This window comes from Parasteatoda tepidariorum, chromosome 1 (genome assembly GCF_043381705.1).
Source record: "Parasteatoda tepidariorum isolate YZ-2023 chromosome 1, CAS_Ptep_4.0, whole genome shotgun sequence".
Taxonomy (NCBI): Eukaryota; Metazoa; Arthropoda; class Arachnida; order Araneae; family Theridiidae; genus Parasteatoda; species Parasteatoda tepidariorum.
In genome coordinates this window covers 3,565,392-3,583,855 of record NC_092204.1, presented here as the reverse complement: position 1 = coordinate 3,583,855, position 18,464 = coordinate 3,565,392, and the positions used below count along the sequence as shown (strand labels likewise).

The 18,464-nt window shown below is 29.5% G+C and overlaps 1 protein-coding gene across 3 annotated transcripts in view; it reads right to left on the bottom strand.

Moving 5' to 3' along the window:
• Positions 1–1,020: 1,020 nt before the first annotated feature.
• LOC107438717 (uncharacterized) overlaps positions 1,021–18,464 on the bottom strand; it is a 33,572-nt gene continuing 16,128 nt past the window's right edge. For all 3 annotated transcript variants that reach the window (XM_016051053.3, XM_016051056.3, XM_016051057.3), the window contains exon 3: positions 1,021–17,596. In XM_016051053.3, coding sequence (XP_015906539.1) covers positions 15,685–17,520 — 1,836 coding nt within the window. In that variant the 5' untranslated portion in view covers positions 17,521–17,596 and the 3' untranslated portion in view covers positions 1,021–15,684. The remainder of the gene's footprint in view (positions 17,597–18,464) is intronic.

Below are 18,464 nucleotides of genomic sequence, written 5' to 3'. Positions count from 1 at the left end.
ACGCTTGTCTTTTTTAATTGACATTTGTTGATTCAAGAGACGGACTATAAAATTTCGAGAGGGGAACTTTTTTTTTCTTTCTTCAGTGTGCGTAGCCAAAGCTTTCAACAAAGAATAAGCACTGAAATGGAGAATATCTTGCAAAATGCAGCAGAGCTGCACAATCTCACAGAACCCAACTGACACGCGCACGTATTTCATCAAGCCTGTAAAATGATTGGCACTTTCATACGCAATGGATTGTGGTTGAATGAATTGGGAAAACGTTGAGTAGGACAATGTGAAAAAGGACGCTTTTGCATAAAACGTGGCGAAAATCTCACTTTTTCAAAAAGGGAAAATTAAGCACTTTTTAATAATAGCCAATGAAAAAAGCATCTTTAAAAAACAAAAATAAGCATTTTTTTAAAAAACGATGTTTTTCTTTGCTCCATTGTGTTAGCCCTAGCAGTGTTTCCCAAACTTATGACATCTGTGTACCCTTTCTAAATTTTTCGTAACACTGTGTACCACTCATAAAAAATTTTATTTTTTACTATAAAAAAATTGCACAAAGTAAGTTAAAAATCACTACTGGCTGTTGATACCACTCATTATTAACTGTTAACTTAGCAAAAAATAGCCAATAGAAAAATACACAATCGTAAATTTTCATGACCAGCTTCGTTTTCAAATAAATTTTTTTCGTTTGTTGCAAGTTATTTCACATAAGAACGCGTACCCCCGCTAAACAGTAACCGTACCCTTGGGGGAAACACTGCCCTAGAGTGAAAAGAAGCTACCCTCCCTGAAATACGCCATTGTTTCCATAGCAGCTGACGACCTCAGACTTTTGGGAGGGGGAGTTCTTACCGCAGACATACTATACTATTACGTTTGTCTTTTTTTAAATTGACATTTGTTGCTTTTAGTGACAGACTAACATTTCAAAAAGGGAACTTTTCTTCTTTCTTTTAAAAAGTAGCAATATATTTTTTTTCTTGTCTTCCAAAAAAAAATAAAAATTTAATGACAAAACACTGAGAGTTTTTCATTTATTTATAACCTAATAAACCAATAAATGGTAATGTACATTTCTAACAGTCATCAGCCAATGCATAACAATATCTACATTGCTTTTTTTAAAATACAAAAGACAATCACAATCACAATTCAACAAGGCAAGCACAATTGTCACATAAGTAGCTGATAAAACAAATTAAAAAAACATAATAGTTATAATTAAAGGGAAAAAAAAACAGAAAGGGGGGACATGTAGTCAGACCCAATTCTAAGAAGAAGCACACAGGAACTTTTTCAATAAACTTTGACACTGATTAATTAATACAGTGGGTGAATCACAGACTCCCTTGGCACTGCTAGCTGTTATAGATTCTTTTTCCCCCCTCATTACAGAATAAAGCTGTATTTGGAAATAAGTACAGTTCGACCTCTATTTAACGAAGCCGCTAAATCTCGATAATAAGTTCGCTATATGAAAAATTCGTTAAATAGAAAATCACCTTTTGAAACACTTAATCAACACATAACACATTTTAAATTCATAAACGCAAGACATAATTAAAATAGCAATTGACACACCTTTATCTTGTAAACTAGTATCTACTATTTATTTCAGAATTTAATAAATCTTAACCGTAAAAGAAATCTGCATGGAAAGCAAGAATAGAGTAAAACCTTATCCAGTAAATGCTACATACATTTGCAACTTAAAAAAGCTAAATTTAAGTATAAAATAATTGCTGCGTTTAGTATAAAAGTAATTTTAAACATACATTACGATAGAATCCGTTAACCGTTAGTTTGGTCTGAGTTTTTCGTTTGAAATGCAAACAAAAAGGGATTTTACTGCTTTCTCTAAAGTGAAGTGCCTACGAAAATCAATTCATTTCCCCCATTAAATGGGTTAACAAGTTTGAAACAGTCTGAAATATTTATGGGAATAGGGATAGTGGATAACAAAGAAAAATTCGTTAAATAGAAAATTTACTTCGCTATTTGGAAGTTATTTTACGAAATTTCCAAAATGTTCTTGGTTCCTCGAAAAAAAAAAATCGCAAAATAGAGAAGTTCGCAAAATGGAAGTTCGTTAAATAGAAGTCCGACTGTATATTTTATTAAGAAAAAAAAATTTTTTCCAGGAAGGGAAAAAAATCTACATTTTTTTTTCTTTACAGGATACAGCTGCCAATTAAAAATACACAAATCAGATCACTTTTTATTCATAAAACAAAATGCACAGAGATAAAAGTTAGCAAAATATACCAAACTTCCGACAATACTACCTCTGTTTTTACGACATTCACAATTCTTATTTTTAATGTTTGTCGACATCACAATACAAAATTACAATAATGTAAAATAATTGCAACACTAACACTTAAGTATTCCCCTTTTTATTTACACAAAAAAAAAGAAAAAAAACTGTACAATTGCGAAGAGCAGCAGAGTAATTCTTTTCAATATTTACGAGCCTTTACCAAAAACGCTAATTTACAGAAGCAATTGCACAATAAATAAAGTTAAAAATTCTTATCAACATAACTTTGTGCAAATAAAATCATTGCTTTTTTCTTTTACACAAATATAATAATGAAGACAAAAGGAAAAAAAAAAATTTTCTAAAAATATTTTGAGTAGGATAGAATTATTCTATCATTTACTAAATGAGTTTTTCTTTTTTTTTTTAAATATTTTGAGTAGGATAGAATTATTCTATCATTTATTAAATGAGTTATTTTTATATTTTGAGTAGGATAGAATTATTCTATCATTTATTAAGTTTTTTTTTATATTTTTAGGAAGAATTACTGTATCATTTACTAAATGAGTTTTTTTTTAATATTTTGAGTAGGATAGAAATTGAATGAGTATTTTTTTAATATTTTGAGTTGGCAGCATTATTGTATCATTTATTAATAGAAAAACTAAAGTTAATTTTATGAAGAAAAAAAAATGATTCGTCACTATCTTGGACAATACATTTGGCCATATGCACACAAACTTATAGTTTATCTGTTTAAAAATGGCTTAACTAACAGAAAAATGAAAATAGAATTTTGTGCATAAATAGAGAATTCATGAAAAATAGCACAAGCAAAAAAAGAAAAAAAAAGCTAGAATCATTTACTGATTATTTAAGATTATGAAGATTAATTATGCATATTTTAATAACCTAGTTTATGGTTTAGACATTATGAAATTGCAATTCTAATGTTAAAAAATCATAGTTATGACAAAAAAAAAAAAACTATTCAATGACTAAAATTGCACATCACAGAATCATATTTTATAACACACACACACATATATATTCCAAATTGAGTGCAATAAAAATTGTTTAAGTAACAAATTTAATATTAAAGTTCTAATAATATGTGTAAAAAAAAAAAAACCCTATTGAGGTTGTATAAAAATTTAAACCAAAGGAACGCTAGCTAACCAAACTTGCCACTAAGTAAACAAAACCACTTCTTATCACAATGTATGGCAAAATACGATTTCGCAAATGACTAAAAGCAGTGGAAAGCACTAAAATAGGATAAAAACAAAAATAAACTCAAACATTATTGTAAACTTAAAATTTAACAGCTACAAAATGCTTTTAAATTTTTCATAGATCAATCAATAAAAACAATTTTTAGTACTCACTAAAAATAAACCTCCATTCATAAAATACACATCCAGTTTTAATCGCATTTCAAGTTAAGTCCAGTATATATAGACAGGACAAATGTTTTAAGATAACTTCTTAATTATTTTCATCAATTACAGTTTTTAAAAGAAAAGAAAGTACATTTTTACTTACTTAAACTTTAAAATTAATGAATTATTTTCTTCATGGAATTTAAACCGCTAGACAAAACACGAATAACTTGTTGAGAAAAAAATTCACAATTTAGGAGTATAATAAATATCTTTTTTTCTATATGCCACAAAAAATAACAAGGTAGACTCCTAACATAGCACTTAAGTAAACAACTGTGAAATTAATAACACACTCTCGTTAAAAAAAATTTTTTTTCAGATTATGCATCTACAGAAACTGCAACAGCTGAGCGGTTAAGGCGTGTTTGTGAAGTACTGGGGTTCGATTTCTGGAGGTGGCTTGAAGTCTACATAGCTTAAGATTGATCCATTTTTGAAAAAGCAAAAAACTCATTAAACTGATTTGGCAGACATACAATTTCAGATACTTAGTAATACACATTATTTGCTAATTGGGCTGTCCATAAAAACATGAGCTTTTCAAGGATGCAATCGAAATTATCGAGATTTCAAAGATTGCATTTCACTCTTACGGAAATGTTTAGAATAAATGCTACCACACACATGAACAAGAGACTTTAGATTTCAAAAGCTATAATGCCTTAATTTACCTTTAGTTTAGCTTTTATTTAACAGGTAGATAATTAAATTACAGAGATAAATGATTATTAACACCCTACAAATCATTCACAAGATTAAATTTATCTTATAAGCTAAGATTTTTTTCTTGCAGACAAGCTTAATGATAAGAACCCCATGCACACAACTCTAGTACACACAAAATCGGATAAAACGTATGAATTTAACTACAGAATTGAAAACAAGATAAATGTGAAAGCTCGCCTACCTTATCATTTGCAAGTTTTAATGCAATATATTTGCAAACCTGATGATAAAAGTGCAAATAGAGTGAAATTCTCCAGCTTTCACAGGTGTCACCCTTTCAGTTATAGCCTAAATTTTCAAATTGCGATTATTTTTTTTTTAAATTTATTCTTTTGCAAATATTCTTAATTTTTTAAATATTCACAGCTGCCAAAACTGATAGGAAAAAATCCAGCAGATTTTACGAAATATAATAAATTTCATGACAATTGTTGCATAATGAACTGAATATTTTACACAGAGGAAATTTTAGGAATTTTCCTAGTCATCAAAATAGAAATACTGCAATATTTTCCAGTTATTTTTGACACTAAACATACTTGAAATGTTTACTCATGATTTCGAATATTAATAGGCACTTAATTCCTCAAAGATAGTCAAAAATTTTCAAAATTAATTTAAAAAGAGAGTTCTGAATAAAAATAAACTAAACATTTTAAAACAAAAAGTTTTGAACTGATTTCTATAAAAGAGATTTGCTTCATTATGCATCAGTAATACATATATAAATATTCAAGCAAGCAAGCAATAATCTGTATAAAAATACTATTTTAACAGGGATTTTTTTAGGAAACTTACTGAATTTTATGGAATTTTCTAAAATGTACAAAATCCAGAATTTTATTAAACCAGTAGACCAGGAGAAACTGGCAAAATCCTGTAGAGTTGGCAGCCATGAGTATTAAAAATAGAATATTTTTCTGAAGCATATAAGCTATTACCTTAATTTTCCGCTTTAAAAAGAGAGAGAAAGAAAAAAAATGATGGATGAAAAATACTATTAAGCGCTGTGAAAAATCTGCAAGCACTCAAGCTAAGCTGGAGGGGGGGGGAACTACCTGATTTATGGATGGCTCTTGCAGCAAAAAAATTAGAGGAATATTTAAGAATCTTTGAGGAAAACACAAATATGCAATTGAATATTTTTTTTCAGGCAAATAGCCAAAAAATTTAATATTTTGAAATTTGGCACAGAAATAATCATCAGAAATACTCAAAATACAGAAAGAAGAGATACACTTATGTTTACAATACAATTAAGAAAAAAAGTATAAACAATCTTTGATTTAATTATTTTGATCATTTCCAACAAAAGAATCATTCCTTATCACATAAATTCAATATATAAACAAGTTTCTGATGTGCAATTATTAATATAAAAAGAAATCGACTATTAAGCAAGTGGCAAAAACAGAAACTACATTCAAAATAAATTGCATCACCTAATTTGGTTAAATATTATTTTGAAACATTTCTATTTTACTAAATACACACAGGGGATAAGTTTAATTCAAAATAAATTGTTTAATAAATCAGTAAATTTAGACAATTCAATTATGTCGTGTTAACACGTCTGATGATTCAACTGCAAATCTAGCTTAATATATGTTAAACCTAGTCATTCTTTCCTTTGAAAATAAATGAGAACTGAGGTCATTTAGGAAGATTAATTAAATATAATCTTCAATTTAATTAATTATAATTAAATTGAATTGTCAATTTAATTATAATCAATTCAATTAATTATAATAAATTTCAATTTATAATAATCAATTAACCTTCAATTTTAATAATTATAATCACATTAATTATATTGCCCAATCAACTACTAGATCTAGACCAGTGGTCGACAACCTATGATCCATGGACAACTTAGTAATTTGGAATATCCAATCTCTACAATGCTTTTCATTTTTTCTATTCAAGATTATGTGTAATCGAAAATAGAGAGCTGTTGTGGCTCAGGGAATAGAGAGTTTGCCTAAACAACCATTCAAACCTTTTTGAATCCCAGCGATGGCCGGTGAATATGAATTCTGCACACGGCTCGCACCGACCACAGTGGTGACGTGAAATATCGTCAGTGGTAGAGACCGATCATGGGTTAGAATCCCCTTGCCGTTAGGCTAACTGTGGGACGTACTCGTGGTCTTCCTCTCTATGTAACGCAAATGAGAGCTAGTTCCATCAAAAAGTCCTCCACGAAGACAAAATTTCTCCCAATACTTGATCTAAGAGTTCTCTTGTCTGCTGGATTGGGTTCAAAATTGTAAGGCAGCGGAGTTGAATATTAGTAGTCCTAAACCCAAAATTGGGTCGCCTATTCAATGACAGTTATAAAATAAAAACTAAAAATTGAAGTAAAAATTTTTGTGGGAAAAGAAAATTAAAAATGACACACTTGAACTAAGCATTGTCAACCAACGATCTAGATTTTCGGTAGTAATAGGTCCCAAAACTAGAAAATTGGAAATAGTACTGTCCAATCAGCTTTTTTGATCGAAGATAAAAAAATTCCGATTAAAAAAATAAAAAAAAATTAAATTTTGACGAGGAAAGAAAATTTATTTTTACTACAAACCTAAAAGTTAATCTCAAATTAAATTTGATTAATCTCGTACAAGATATAGAGAGAACAAAAATCACAGATTAAAGCAGATAATCACAATTTTTAGTCGAATTAGACAAATAAACATTCTGACTGTTAACAATATTAAATAATATCATCATGAAAAAAAAATATGACACTTTTTTTTAATCATTTATCACCCTTGACATTAAAAATGAAAAAGAAATACTATTTTCCACATGGAAGTTACTGTGTTTAAAATAAAATAAGTTGTTGAAATAGAAATACAAAGTCAAAAGAATTTTCTTGCTTCAAAATCAAATAAAATATGTGCCTAAGGTCATTATCAAAACAATAATTTGCACTACACAAATACATTAAATTACAATATTGCAAGTAAGATAAGACATAACATAACACACTTACAAGCAAATCTCAACCATATCACAGATTTAGTAGACGCTCATGACACCTTCACGCATTGAAATAAATACACTTTGTTTAACATTATTCAATCTGGATTGCTTACACTTTTTGATCTCTTTAAATGACAAGAAATATAACCCTTAATAAATTTTGAGCATTGACTTGGTAGTAACACATAATCAGGGTGCGTAGCCAAATTATTCAACAAAAAATAAGCATCTTTTCAAGCACTCAAAAAATATTTTTAAGCACTTAAAAAAATATCATTATTAGGCAGGGTTGGAAAGTTTTTTGACAATCGACCGTTGTTTTCGACAATTGTCAAAAATCATGAAAATTTGAATCATGTAAAACGAATGGTGCTTTCATACGCTACGGACTGACCATACGTCGAAATAGATTGCGTTTGATTAATTATGAAAAAGTTGAATAGAACAATGTGAATTGTGTCTTTTTGCATAATTCGAACCGAAAATCAACATAGTAAAGGAAAAATCTTTTTGAAAAAGGGAAAATGAAGCACTTTTTAAAAAAAACCCAATGAAAAAAGTACCTTTAAGGGCTTTAAAAAAAACAAAAATAAGCACCTTTTAAAAACGCTACGCACCCTGATAATAGTGATAAGCTTTTGAAATTATCTTGGGATATGAGTTACCAATTAATCTTATCCATTGCTTAAGCATACCTGCCAACATTGGAGAAATAAAATAATGGAGATTTTAATAGTGAAATTTTTTTGGGCTATGAGTTAAAGTTTTGATACATCATGCATAATCTTGTAAATCAAAAATTGGAGATTCAAAATTAGAAATACATAATATAAGCACTTACATTTAGCGAATTAAAAAATATGTTAATAAATCTTAATCTAAAGAATTTTTTTTTAAATCATTATTTATAATTACTTAACTATAAACATTCAACATACTCTGTTGAGTAATAAGAAGTATCTTTGCCATTAGCGGATATTTTATCTCCAATTTCTTCAACAAATACAGAGAATTTTGAGAAAATGCAGGAGACTTGACATGTATGCTCATCAGGAAATCTGAGTGGTACTCGTTCTAAATTGGTACTGAAGTATCTATTTATTATACATCTCAGCGTAGAAAACAGGACTTTTTTAAAAGGGGAAGAAAGCCTAAACATACCACAATTATTAATAAATAATATTATAATAAGAGAAATATTTAGTATAAATTACAATTGGAAAAGAAAATTATTTTAAAATTCTAATTAATTTTACAAAAAGAAAATATGTATACGTTTTCTTAACGTATGGATGAAATTATTCATAATAAATTAAGCTATAATATCAATATAGATAACATTTAAGTATTTGATTAATCCATTATTATCTGCCATGGATGAAATTAGCTATCGATGAATTTAGCTATTTATAATAAATTAAGTATTAATTTCAATATAGATAACATTAAACTATTTGATTAATCCATTATTATCTGCAAACACGAAAAGAATTCAACAGATTTTAGAAAATAATATAAATTTTATGTAACGTAATCATTAATTTTACTCGCGTTAGGACGCGCCAAACCATTATCTGAAAACTCTTGCGGGGGTATGTCGGTCACTATTAATCTTATGCTGTGCTATTAATTTTTGTGAAATTTGTTTTGGGGTCACGCCCTGTTAGAATTTATAAATTACAGAAAACTCTTATGAATGGTAAAATAACGCATACACAATAAGCCTGTTCACATGTTGCCTCGTAAGAATAACATAACGTGCAGGAAGTTTTCTAAATTTCTTCTGGTTTCAGAAAGCTTGTTATTGTTTACATTCAGTCAACCATCCATGACATACTTCAAAAATAAAAGCCAATTTAATGTTTTTCATTACTTTTGTGGATAAGAGTTTACCATCTTCAATAAAAACACAGAAAATGGTAACGAAAACTAGGTGATAAACATCAATGAAAGATTTCTGAATTTTAATTACTGAACTATACTAGTTTGTGAATTTTAACATTGACTTCTTCTTTATAATAATTTTTATAAAGTTTTTAGCAATTCTTGCCGTTATAATACCATATTTATTAATTAAGAATTACAAAGCTCAATTCTGTGGCTTTAACAAAAATTTTAGTGAGTGACACTGAATAATGGAGAAATACTGTTTTTATAATACAAAACAAGTTTTAACAAACTGCTTCCCCCCCCCTTTCATAGTGGTTAAAGAGAAAAAGTTTTTTGATGTAGAAAATTATTTTTTGACGTCCTCCTCCCTTTGCAATTTTAAAAAAAAAAAAAAAAAAAAACACATCGTATAGTTAAAAATTACTTAATAGCTGATAAAAGTTACTGATCTCAAAACATAAAATACATGTTAATATGTGAAGAATTACCATTATACACGAATAACAATAAACATTATTTCTTTAAAAACTTCTCAATTGCAGACTTTAAAATCATATTAATGAAAATATAAAGTTCAATTATCAAAATAAATTATTGCTCTTCTGATGGGTAACATGACAGCATACTTTATTATACTTTACATTGGGAGAGTTGCAAGAACTATAATTTATAATAAGAGATTAAAAAAAATAAATATTTTAAGATATTCCCTGATTTCTTGTTAACTTCGTTTATTTTAAGAAATAAAAATAATTTTCACGTATATCCATAGGGTCTTCAGGTTGCCTAAATAAAAGATACTAGATATATATAAAAATATTTATTAACAATTAAAATATGCTCTTTTTTTAGCATTAAAAAAAATATTATTTGAAAAATGATCTAACATTTAAATTTATTAAATGATTAATTTAAAATTGAGTATATTTTGAATTAAATAGTACATCTGTTTTTATTGCCTTTCACATTACTTTGTAAGAGAACATATATGCCAACAACAAATAAAGTTAAATGTTTCTAAGTAATGCATAGCTGCCAACATGGATGGGAAAATCCAGTAGATTTTACAAAACAATATAAATTCCATGATAATTGTTGCATAATGTAATAAATATTTGACACATAGGGAAACTTTGGGATTCTTATAGTCATTAAAATAGAAAAACTGTAATATTTTACAGTTATGATTGACATTAAATATACTTGAAATGTTATGCATTATGCTTACTCATAATTTTGAATATTAATCGGCATTTAATTCATCAAAGACAATTTAAAAAATTGTTTCAATTAATTTAAAAAGAGAGTTCGGAATAAAAATAAGCTGAGCATTTTAGGACAAAAAAAGTTTTTTACTGATTTCTATAAATTAGGTTCGCTTCATTAGACATTAGTAATACTTAGTTAAATATTCAAGCAATAATCTACAAAAATTATATTTCAATACAGATATTTTTAGGAAAATTACTAAATTTTAGGGAATTTTCTAAAATGTACAAAAACCAGGAGAATTTTAATTAAACCTGTAGACCAGGAGAAACTGGCAAAATCCAGTAGAGTTGGCAGCTATGGTAGTGTATTAAGGCCTAATTTATGAAAATCTCATCAATTTAATTTAAATGAAGATCAATTTAAATTACAAAACAATTATAGGGAGCTTGATTGTAACTTCTGCTATTCTTTTTAGAAATGGCTAACTTTGTAGTAATGATGGCAGATAGATTCCATTAAGGATTTTACTTAAGGAGTACTTTAAGGAGTTAACTGCACAATACTTTAAAATACATAAGATGCTAAAATTCAGGAGTAAATTTCATAAAATAAAGCCAAAATAGGTCAGTACAAATTTATGTTCAGAACTTTAATTTATTTTACATGTATTAATATTACATTTAAAAAAAAAAAATTCTAAATTCAGAAATACCGACTTTCAGCCAACAATAAATTAAATTAATTCTGGTGGCTGTGACATTTACATAATTCAAAGATATGATGTTTTGAAGTGCTGACAAGATGTTAAAAACATTTGCGTAATTATTTTTTTTACTAACACTATAAAATCTTAATGTTTTTCTTTTCTTTTTTAAAAATTCTTGTAGTTTGTGACAATCACTCAAAAATGTCAACTTGTTGCGATATATTTCCATTGTCTCAGAGATAGTTTCCCAAAATTGAAGATAAAACAATTTATTTCATTTCCCAAGAAATCATTCTTTTCGAATATTAGAGTATCATTTCCTGAAAACATAACTGCAATGAATATAATAATTGGCAAATAGCACTGCAATACAAAAATGGGATTGTGTCCAAATTTTAAAAACATAAAATTGGAGGAATATTCAGAAAGTAAAAAAAAAAAAAGAGAGGTCTGTTTTCTTTGCTTTATAATGTTTTTGGATATTTTAAACTTAACCAGAATAAATAGTTTTGCATTAAATTCTATTGGAAAATAACTTTATTTAATAATTCCATTATTAAATAATGAATTTTTACTTGACTTACTCTCAATTTACAATTACAAAAAAGACAACTTTTTTTCCAAAAAATGTATCACTGGAAAACAAAAATCATCTTTAAAGATTGGAAACATAATAGAAGTAGTGCACATAACGTGACAATAATTTTCATGTATTAAAAAATAATAATAATTGAAATAAAAATAAAAGGTTAAAAGCATTTCTGAAGCACACATGATTATAAATCAAGATAAATTCTAGCTAAACTAATGGAAAAAACCATTCTTTTTAAAAAACATGATGCAAAATATAGATTTTGAAAAAATCAAAATGAAATGAAACACATTGCCAAAAGCATTTGCTGCTTCTGACGAACCATTAAAAAAAATTAAGCAAAATATCAACAACAATAAACATAATTACTAACATTTTTTAACAAACGATAAAAGCAAAGCTCGAAACCACTTCCACGCTATAACAAAGCATTTTAAATTTCGTAACCTGGAATGGCCATCATATAATATAGGAACTAAAGATGCATAGTTGAATAAAGGAATCGCAAAATAACTTTAACATAACATTGTCTGGGTATACCATAACAGCCAATTAGCACACACAGCAAAAGGTAACGTTGATCTTTACAATTAAAAGAAGAAAAAATGTCAGTTAAATTTCTTAAAAATGACTGACTAACAAGCACTAGATAAAATATATAAAATAAAAAAATATAATCTAAAAATGAATTGAGAAATATTGGAAAAATGCAAAGATAACTAAAACGGTTATAACAACTCCCCCCTCCCCTCCACTATGGAGCTAGGCACAGGATAAATGTCGGTAAATGAAACAGTCATTAAACGAAATGTCAGAAATTAATTAACTTACAGGGTGAATAAGAATTAGCTGACAAACTTTGACATTGAAAATGAATAAAATAAAACTGAGGTTATTCTTTCTGGTATATATTAGGGGTGCACAATCTTTTTGGGTGAAGGGCCACTCGCAGAGAAGGTAGATTAATGAAGGGCCACACAGTCATGTTAGCAACAAATATGATAATTTTTATATAGACATTAGTCTTCTAAGCACTAAATATTTATATCAGTAAACTTAACAGAATATTTTCAGAAAATTAAATACTTTTAATTATTTAAACCTAAAAAAAGCTGATACATTTCCTTAAACTTTTTCACAATAATTAATTTATCAAATATAGATAGATATACACACATGAATATTGGGAGGGGGGATATAAATTTTAACCAAAAAGAAGCTTACAGAATGAAAGTGTAAAAAATATATAGAGCAATATAAATTTTAATTAAATATTTTAATGAAAGAAATTTACAATGTTTAAACAAAAATCAAAAATGTTTTTTTATTGCGTTCAGAAGCTCCCGCATGCCGAAATAACAGTAGGTGGGCCGCATGTGGCTTGCAGGTCATAGGTTGTGCACCCCTGTATATATGATGAGGCATGCACAAATTTGTTTGAGGTTGCTGAAACTCCAAATAGAGTCTCTGTGTGAAACTTAGTGACTTGAAAAGTTACAATTTAATATTTGTATCATAGCTGGCAACTTCTAAAATCAAGATGTTTTCATCTATAAATTCTACAATAAAAAAAATTACATCAGGAATAAGGATTTCTTTTCAGTACACACTTTCAACAATTAAAAAAATTAAACTGTTATTGTCCTTCAGAGTGCGCAACTAGATTTTTTTCAACCAAAAATAAGCACCTTTCAAGCACTAAAATTTTTTTCAATAATTTCCGAAAACTTTCATAATTAGGATCTATGCAGGAATAAAAAAAAATTTCTATTGTTTAAAGTTTTTAATTTACAAACATAAAATCAATAATATTCAAAAAAAATTTTTAAAAAAAAACTTTACATAATCATGATAAAATAACTAGTTTCTGATAAATATTTCAGAGAAAACTGTGAAAATCATGTATTTTTTGTAATGATAATCTATCTGGCAAAGAAGAAAAAAAAAATCTCAATATTAGTATAGTAATCAAAAAAGTTTGAACTATTGATGAAATAAATAGTGTCATCAATGTGTGAATTTATTGTGTCAATTATTGACTAAAAAACTAACACATGCGTGTTTAATAATAATAACAGTTTGAAATTATATTTTTCAAAATAATTTTTTTTCCTTTGATGAAAATATCAATTTAACATTTGCGAGTGTTATTGACCAGACAGTTAGAGGGAGCAGAAGTTATGTTTCTAAAAGTTTCGATTGTGTTTCAAAGTTGGTTAATTTATTTTTATTCACCCTGTACATTAGTGGTGTAGAAGTACGTGGGACATTTTCAAGACGTAATTTCCAATGATTACATTTACTAATATATATTATTAATATTAAAAAGCACATAATTTTCCTACCGAAAAAGTTAACTTTTTTGTACGCAGCTTATGTAGACACACATGTATATATACATATATGTGTATGTAAATACATAATACCAAACAATGTTTGCACGCCAAAAATTTGATAACAGCTCAAATTAAAATTCAAAAATTTCATAATATATGAAGATAATTCCAGCAATAATATAGCAATGATAAAAACTACAATAAATTACGTTAAATTTCTCATAAATTAAAACAATATATTAACAACTAGAATTGAAAATTTTTTTTTTAATGATTCTTAAACAACATTTGTTGATAAACTTAGGAAAACATTTTAATTTTTAAGCAACACGCCAAGACATATTTAATAATATTGTAAATGTCAGGAGTGGCATATTTTGATAACAGTTGTAGTGTCGTGTATATAAGAAATAGAAAAATTTATGCAAAAAAAAAAACTAACAAAAATTAGAAAATCTTTTGAAAATTATATGCATAGCTGTCAACATGGATACAAAAAAAAATCCTGTAGATTTAATGAAATATAAATTTCATGATAACTGAATATATTACATGTTGGGAATTTTAGGGATTTTTATTGCCATCAACACACAAAAACCTAATCACTCTAATAACAATAAATGGTCTGCATTATTTTTCACTTGCTAACAATATTAAATGATTTTTAAATTATGCTAACTCATAATTTTTAATAGCAATAAACAATTTGATATTGATAGTTAAAAAATATTTTAAAAAAAGGTGTTCTGAATAAAAATAAAATGTACATTTTAGAACAAAAAAAAATTTCAAAACTTATTATGAAAAATGAGGCTCGCTTCATTATGTATTAGCAATACTCAATTACATATTTAAGCAAATAATAAATTCAATTTCAATACGGATTTTTTTTGTTGGAAAATTACTCAATTTTAGGTAGTTCTCTAAAATGTACAAAAACCAGAATTTTTATTAAACCAATAGACTAGGAGAAACTGGAAAAATCTATTAGTCTACTGGTAAATCCAGTATAGTTGGCAACTATGCATATGTATATAAATTATAAAAACTTGGGTAAATTAATAGTTTAAGTTAATCTCTCATACAGACAAGAATTCACCGGGTTAAACTTCCCTATTTACAGCAAGCCATTACTATCTAAAATACGAATATTTTTAAGTAAATTACATATTTTAGTATAAAATCCCTGCATAGCTATTTTTGTCAGTAAGCTAAGAACTGATTTAAATTTTAATATGTCAAAGAACATCGATGCACAATACTTTGCGAATGCCTGTGCCTAGACCCTGTAAGAAATATCACTAGTAAACATAATTAACTTCCACAAATTTAAATGTAAAAAGAATACTTTTTGCACACATGAAACAATTTTTTCCCCCACAATTTTCCCTTTAAAGGGAAAAACTCACTTTCACTGTTTAGACACAAGCATCACACAATATTAAAAATGTATGTACATGTAAGTTAATCAACACTAACAACTTACACTGTACAAGAAACTGTATATTTACTTAATTATGCAACCCAAATCAATCCAGTAGTTGGGAGAAATCGGGATTATTTGGAGAATGAAAATGTTGTTGTTGTTGTGGCACAGCTTCTTTGTCCTTCTCGATGTCTTCCTCCTCGTCTAAGGGTTGTTGGTTCTGAGAATTCATACTATGATTTTGCTGAGAGTTTATAGACCCCGACGCCAGTAGAGACAATCGAGATAACGGGGTGGTGTGTGAAGCCACGGAGCTGTAGCATCCGAGACCTGCGTGTGATTGGAAAGATTCGTAATGGCGTGTCATTCCGTGAGGAAGCCACCTCGAAACGGGAGTCAGTGGAGCAGGTATGGGAGTGGGAGGAGCGGAGTAAAACGGACGAGCATCGCGCTCGTGGTTCTGCTGAAGGTGGCCGGCGGGCGTCCCGACGGGACTGTTGATTCTCGATTGCTGCTGGGAATTCATCAAGCTGCCGTTAGGATCCTGCATTTGATCATTCAAATAATTTGGACTATGCGTGGCTTGGAATAACTTACTATGGATGAAAGGCCTCGGATTTGCGTCTTCGTCGGGGGAGGGACTCGAGAGGTGGGATGGGTGCGGACTAGGGGAGTTAGCCATAGGTGGATTTTGGTTACAGGACATGGGTCGTGATAGTGGGAGGTGGCAATTGAGAGGGGGCTTAAGATCAATGGGAGATTCGGAATAAGGGTTGCCGAGGCCCTGGTGGGGGCTACGTATATCCGGGTGATTATTCTGGTTCGAACCCATGGGCTGAGGTGTGGTAGGAGAGTTCAGAGGTGACGTGGTCGACGCTTGCGAAGACACGGGAGACGGCTGAATGGGGAATGGTTGCATACGAGGCACTGTTGTCTGACCGGCTTTAACCAACTGCCCGACATAAGTTCTGTTCGCAAGACGTGAACCGAACTGTCGCTTGGTCGGAATCTGACCTGCGTGTCGGGCCATGTGAGTCTTTAGATTGCCTTTCTGGGAGAATGTTTTTCCGCAAAGTGTACATGGGAAACGGTCGTCTTTGTTATGTGTTCTTATATGAGTCTGCATGTTACCCTTTTGGGAAAAACATTTCCCACATAAACCACATGCAAAGGGTTTCTCTTTCGTGTGCACACTTCGGATATGAGTCTTTAAGTTGCCTTTTTGAGTGAACCGCTTTCCGCAGGCGTCACAGCCGTATTCACGCTCCCCAGTGTGTATTTTCATATGTGTATCTACATTTCCCTTTTGAGTGAAGCTTTTTCCACAAGCTTGGCAGGCGTACGGTTTTTCCCCGGTATGGATCATCATGTGAGTTTTTAGATTGCCTTTTTGGGTGAATAATTTATGACACACAGGACAGGGGAACTGTTTTGTTGGTAAAGGTCTAGGCTTCATATTCTGCATGCCGGGGGGAGGACCCCCCGGATGCATGCTCATAGATGGATGCATGCCGGACGTAGGTATGACGTTCGGAGGTGGTCCGTTAGGCATAAGGTTCATCGGTTTCCTTTCAGATGGAGAATTGGTCATGATGGGACTGTTACTTTGCCGTGTGGCATTCGCTGAAGTGCCATCATTCCTCAGCATGCTGCTTATGTTATTAAAATTACTGCTTAATAAGTATTGCTGACAAATTTCACAGGGGTGTCCCTTGTCTTTAGCGTCAGGGTGATGGCATTTCGGAGGCGGTTCGTTTATGGTCGACATTTTCTCGATGTAGTTCGAAGCAGCGGCCAACTGCGATATGCCTGTCCCGAAGTGAAGAGGATTTTTCTTCAAGAAGAGGTCGCTGAGACTTGCCTGGTAGCCAGGGGTCACAGGCCAGTTCTTTTGAGCCAAAGACGACGTCGCCATCCAAGGATATGTACCGTTCTGCATGTTTGCTATTTTTTTAAACCCCTTTTCAAATGGTATTAAATCTTAGAAATTATAGTTGTTTGAGCAAGATATTTATCTGAAAAGAAAAAAACAAATAAATTAAATATTAAAAATAACATATCAGTCAAATTGAATATTTTAAGAATTTTCTAAGTAAAGTAAACAAGGTAATTTGTAAAATACAAAAATTTATTACTATGTACTGTTATTTTTGTAACAACTTATCAATATTAATAAACCCTCTGCATACGGCTCAATTGTTATACTTTCCAGTCCTAAAATACGGGGACGGAGATTTTTTAAAAATATTTTAGTTAACTACATATGCTACAATTCATATCTTCATCAGTTGCTTTAAAATAATTTATTAGCTATGAACCTAATTCTTTAATAATTTATCAAAGAATTTTATTAGCTTTTACGCTTTCAAAAAATATATAATACAGCGCCCGCCATCTCAGCAGGCAGGGTTTATAAGTGAAAAAATTAATTTGGTATTTTTTATTTTCAGATGAATAAAATTTTTAAATATTTTGTCTTGAAAAATGTTACAGAAATTTTGTAATAAAATAGAAAATAAAATAAAAGAATAGCCCCGATTTATGGAATACACCCAATCACTATCAAGATATATTCGTTTGTTATTCCCACATATAATGTCGCTGACACTCTGCAAATCTATATCTTTCATATCATGCGAAAGAAGAACAAAAAGCACGCAAACTCACAAATATGGGAGGGGGGAGGAATCAAGCAAAGAGAAAAAAATATCCTGAACCCTCTAGTGCCATCTAGCAGTGAAAATAAGCATCAAATGATGTTTTTTAAACCTGCATGGAGAAATAGCAGGATAAGTATTGAAACAAGGGGGAAATTCTTCACCCACGATATTCACATGATCTGTAGTCGGAGGTGAAACTGATACCCTGCTCAAATCAAAAGAG